Below are 3,643 nucleotides of genomic sequence, written 5' to 3'. Positions count from 1 at the left end.
CAGGAGATGTGGTGGGTGCTCAGGAATCAAAGGCCGTTGAATAAAGGCAGAGGCCTTGGGCCAGGAGGAGCTGGAAACCCTTTGAAAGCCGAACGGGAGCGAGTGCCAAGTGATGCTGAAAAGCTCCCCAGTGAACCATGGGGTGGTGCTGATGTGCCCCAGAGAGACGGGGCTGCTCCCATGCAGGGTCCTGGCAGGGACGGGCTCTGTGCAGTGGCTGGGGGGAACCAGGGCACCTCTGCCAATAGAAGTGGACGAACATTTCATTCAGTTAACAGATAGGTATGCCCATATAGAGATCTATACACACTCCCAAATTTAAAAAACTTGGGCTCATTATAAGAAAGAAAAGTATTAATAATAAAATCCATTGGTCTATCTGTTGTTGTAGCTGATTGTCTTCCATTTCTCAGGCATTTTGTTTGTTTACTTTTTTCTAATGAGTATTGTGTGATTTCTTATGAGGACTTTATCTCCCTGTTGGTGCAGCTTTCATGTAGAATTGAAGCATATTAGGAAATAATACAAAGACATTAAATGAGCAGAAATCTTCAAGGATTTTAATCAATTGGCCTGATTTCTTCAAAATTCTACGTATCTCATCAGTAATTACATTTTAAAAGCCGTGTTAGCAGAAGTTTTAGTGGTGCCAAACTTTGAAGTTGTATATTGTGATTAATGGAGAGCTGCACTGAACTCTATTGGGAAGGTTAGCAGACTTCTTGGAATTATCTCCCTTTGTGTCAGATAGGATGTTTAGTGTGTCACGAAAACGCTTGGCATGGACACTTCTATGTAACAGTTACTTGCATTCTTCATTAGATGATGGAGGAAGAGAAGTACGTGAATGTATTTTTTTAATCTCAGAAGTCGGTGTGCATGTGCATTTACTGCTATGGGATAGCAAATGATCACATAGGTGATTGGTGTAGGAATGAACTCTGAAAGGAGTGTAAGGGAATTTTGTGGCACTTTCAATGAGTTTTGAGAGGAGTGGGGTGCCTGTTGCCGAATTTTATTGTGAAAATCCCACTTTTTGCTCTCCCAAGACAGGTTTAAATCCTAAGGAACAAAATCCACAACAATTATACTGCAAATTGGAACCCTTTCATTTGTATTTATTTAACTCATTCATGGTTTTGTCACTTACGAGACATGTCTTTCAAAATACATGTGTAAGTCCCAATTTCATCTTCAAAGATGACAGCTTTCTTATAAATAAAACTTAGAGCTAGCACGTGAATTTCCCCAGTATCAATACATTACCATACAGCCCACATGCTTCGCAGGTGTCACTGGCAAATTTCTGAGTGCGGAGGAGACTGAAACCTTGGAGATTTTTCCTTCTGAAGGTACATTTGTGTGTCAAAGCCAGAATTTCACTACAATAAACTTGATGAAGAGTAATTGCAAATCAGGTCCCCGTGTCTGTTTTCCTCTTGCTGGTGGATACTGTTGCCTTATATGGTAAGGCAACACACATCCCTGCCCATCTCCAGGCAGAACACGGGAGTTATAGGCTCCTCTTGCCATGCCCGAAATTTGGGTGGCATCAAAGAGAGTTCAGAGCTACTTAAAAATTCTTTTAATTCACGCGACTTGCAGTAATTGTGTCGTCATGCGCTGTGTTTTGGCGTTGTGGAAAGATGGGTGAGAGGGGGAAGAGGAGCCGTAGAGAAGACAGCTTATGTTTAGACAAAAATATCATGCTAATCAGCACAGATGGGATGAGAAATACAGAAAAAGTACATGATAGTTTAATAGGTTTTTGGCAAAACGTGTTGGCTTTTTTTTCTTCTTTGAGTCTACCTGTCTGTGGCTGTAGCTTTTCTGTAACAAAGACCCGGCTGATTGTTTTGTATTAACATCTTTGAAGCCAACCATAATGAGCTTAGTTTTTATCTGTCTAGATACTGGTACAGAAGTCTCCCAAATACAATGCTTAATTTTTCTGCAGTTCTTTGTGTTTGGATGGCAAGCTGTGGAACATATTTTTGCACAGTATGAAGCATCTTGGCAGGCTTCTCAAGCCAAGTATTGGTGGTTTCAGAGTTATCTTTGGATCTGTCAAAAGTGTTAATAGGCTTTGTTGAGCTTCTTTAAGTTTCTAAATCATATTTGCTTTTTGCTTTTCTGCACTTTTTTATTTAACGATGATTAAGATTGCACTTGAATTCATGACTAATCTAATTTTGCTCTCGCATGTGCTTTTTGTATAAGACTGTCTTTATCATATAGCAACCCTTTCGTGTCTGTAAGAAGCGATTTGGAAACAGATTCTCTAATTCAGCATTTTTGGGTGTATTACCTTCCCCTCCACCACCCCAGTTTGTAAAATTTCTCTGTTTTAAGATGTGAAAATATCGTCTACAAACAAATCCTTTTTTGTTTGCCTTGCACTGCAAAACCCCCTCATAACATGATACATTTTGATCAAGTTACCTATGTGGTAGCGTTCTAGTTTTCATGGTAACGATCTTAGGATCATATTCTGCTGTTTATTAGAAGTCCATTTAATTGTTCAGTAAATGGTGCATGATTCATACCGCTGCAGCATGTGCCTAGGGTAATGCCATGGGGAGTGATGAATGAATGGTGGTGCTGGCTGAGAGGATGATGTGGAGGATGAAGTGGCTGTAGCCTCTTGTGCAGCTTGCTGTTTTCTCTTTTGTATTTGGGTTATTTACAGTGATTTTTTACACAGGTAATTTTTAATATTCTGAGCAGCAAAAGCTGTGTAAAGTTTCGGCGGTGTTAGTTGCTTGTGTCCTGGTCTTTCTGTCTATAATTTAAAGGCAGATTGCAAATGTGCTTTGCTGACAATATTCTACTGCAATGAATTTTCTTTATAAACACACTGACCACTTAAGCAAAATTGAATGTTTGAATCCTGCCTCTTCATCAGAGATGGGCATCCACTGAAACGTCCGGAGGGAGAATTCAGTGTCCTTCCTCAGTTTTCCAGCCCCCAGGAAACGCTTCCTGTCCTTCCCCAAGGGAACCGTGTGTCCGTGTGCTCCCCATGAGGAGTTCTGACAAGCCCTGTCCCTGGTTTTAGCTCATGTGCTGAGTGCCCGTGTGTAATTCTAATTACCAGAATTGTTCTAGCACAGACTGAGCTGACACTTGAATTTGTCACATTGGAATTGTCCTCTAAGAGAGCTGGTTTTATTGTTTGGTTGTGAGATTTTTTGAGTACTTTACTAGGCAGCTTTGAAGTTTCCACAGAAGTGGTAAAACATATATTTTCTCAGAGGAGTATCTTGTATTTAAGAGGCTGTATGTGAAACATCATCAATTTTATTATTCCAAGACCTAGCTCCCGAAAAGTTAGGGGAAAGATACTGCAATTAAAAAGTACTCTGACATACGATGACATACTGCTTGCTTTTGTTAAGCCACATACTGGATGTAGTGTAATAGGAGAATGAAATCTGGTTGTTTTTTTCTTTGTTAAGGACACTTGTTTTTGTAATATCAAAATTGTAATATCAAAAATTTTCTCTCTTCCCAGAGAAACCTGACAGAGTATTTTGTAGCAGTTGATGTCAACAACATGCTGCATCTCTACGCCAGTATGCTGTATGAACGCCGCATCCTCATTTGTTGCAGTAAGCTGAGCACTGTAAGTAAAATGCAGAAT

The 3,643-nt window shown here is 40.0% G+C and overlaps 1 protein-coding gene across 1 annotated transcript in view; it reads left to right on the top strand.

Moving 5' to 3' along the window:
* Positions 1-3,625, top strand: part of LOC104539915 (DENN domain-containing protein 1A-like) — a gene marked incomplete at its 3' end in the record, with an annotated part of 39,606 nt that extends 35,981 nt beyond the window's left edge. Inside the window, exon 7 of the mRNA XM_010183587.1 lies at positions 3,515-3,625. Within this exon, the coding sequence (XP_010181889.1) occupies positions 3,515-3,625 (111 nt within the window). The remainder of the gene's footprint in view (positions 1-3,514) is intronic.
* Positions 3,626-3,643: the final 18 nt, after the last annotated feature.

Source organism: Mesitornis unicolor, unplaced genomic scaffold (assembly GCF_000695765.1).
Source record: "Mesitornis unicolor isolate BGI_N332 unplaced genomic scaffold, ASM69576v1 scaffold4504, whole genome shotgun sequence".
Lineage (NCBI taxonomy): Eukaryota > Metazoa > Chordata > Aves > Mesitornithiformes > Mesitornithidae > Mesitornis > Mesitornis unicolor.
Note: the sequence above shows the minus strand (reverse complement) of the source record. Positions and strands in the feature narration are given on the sequence as shown.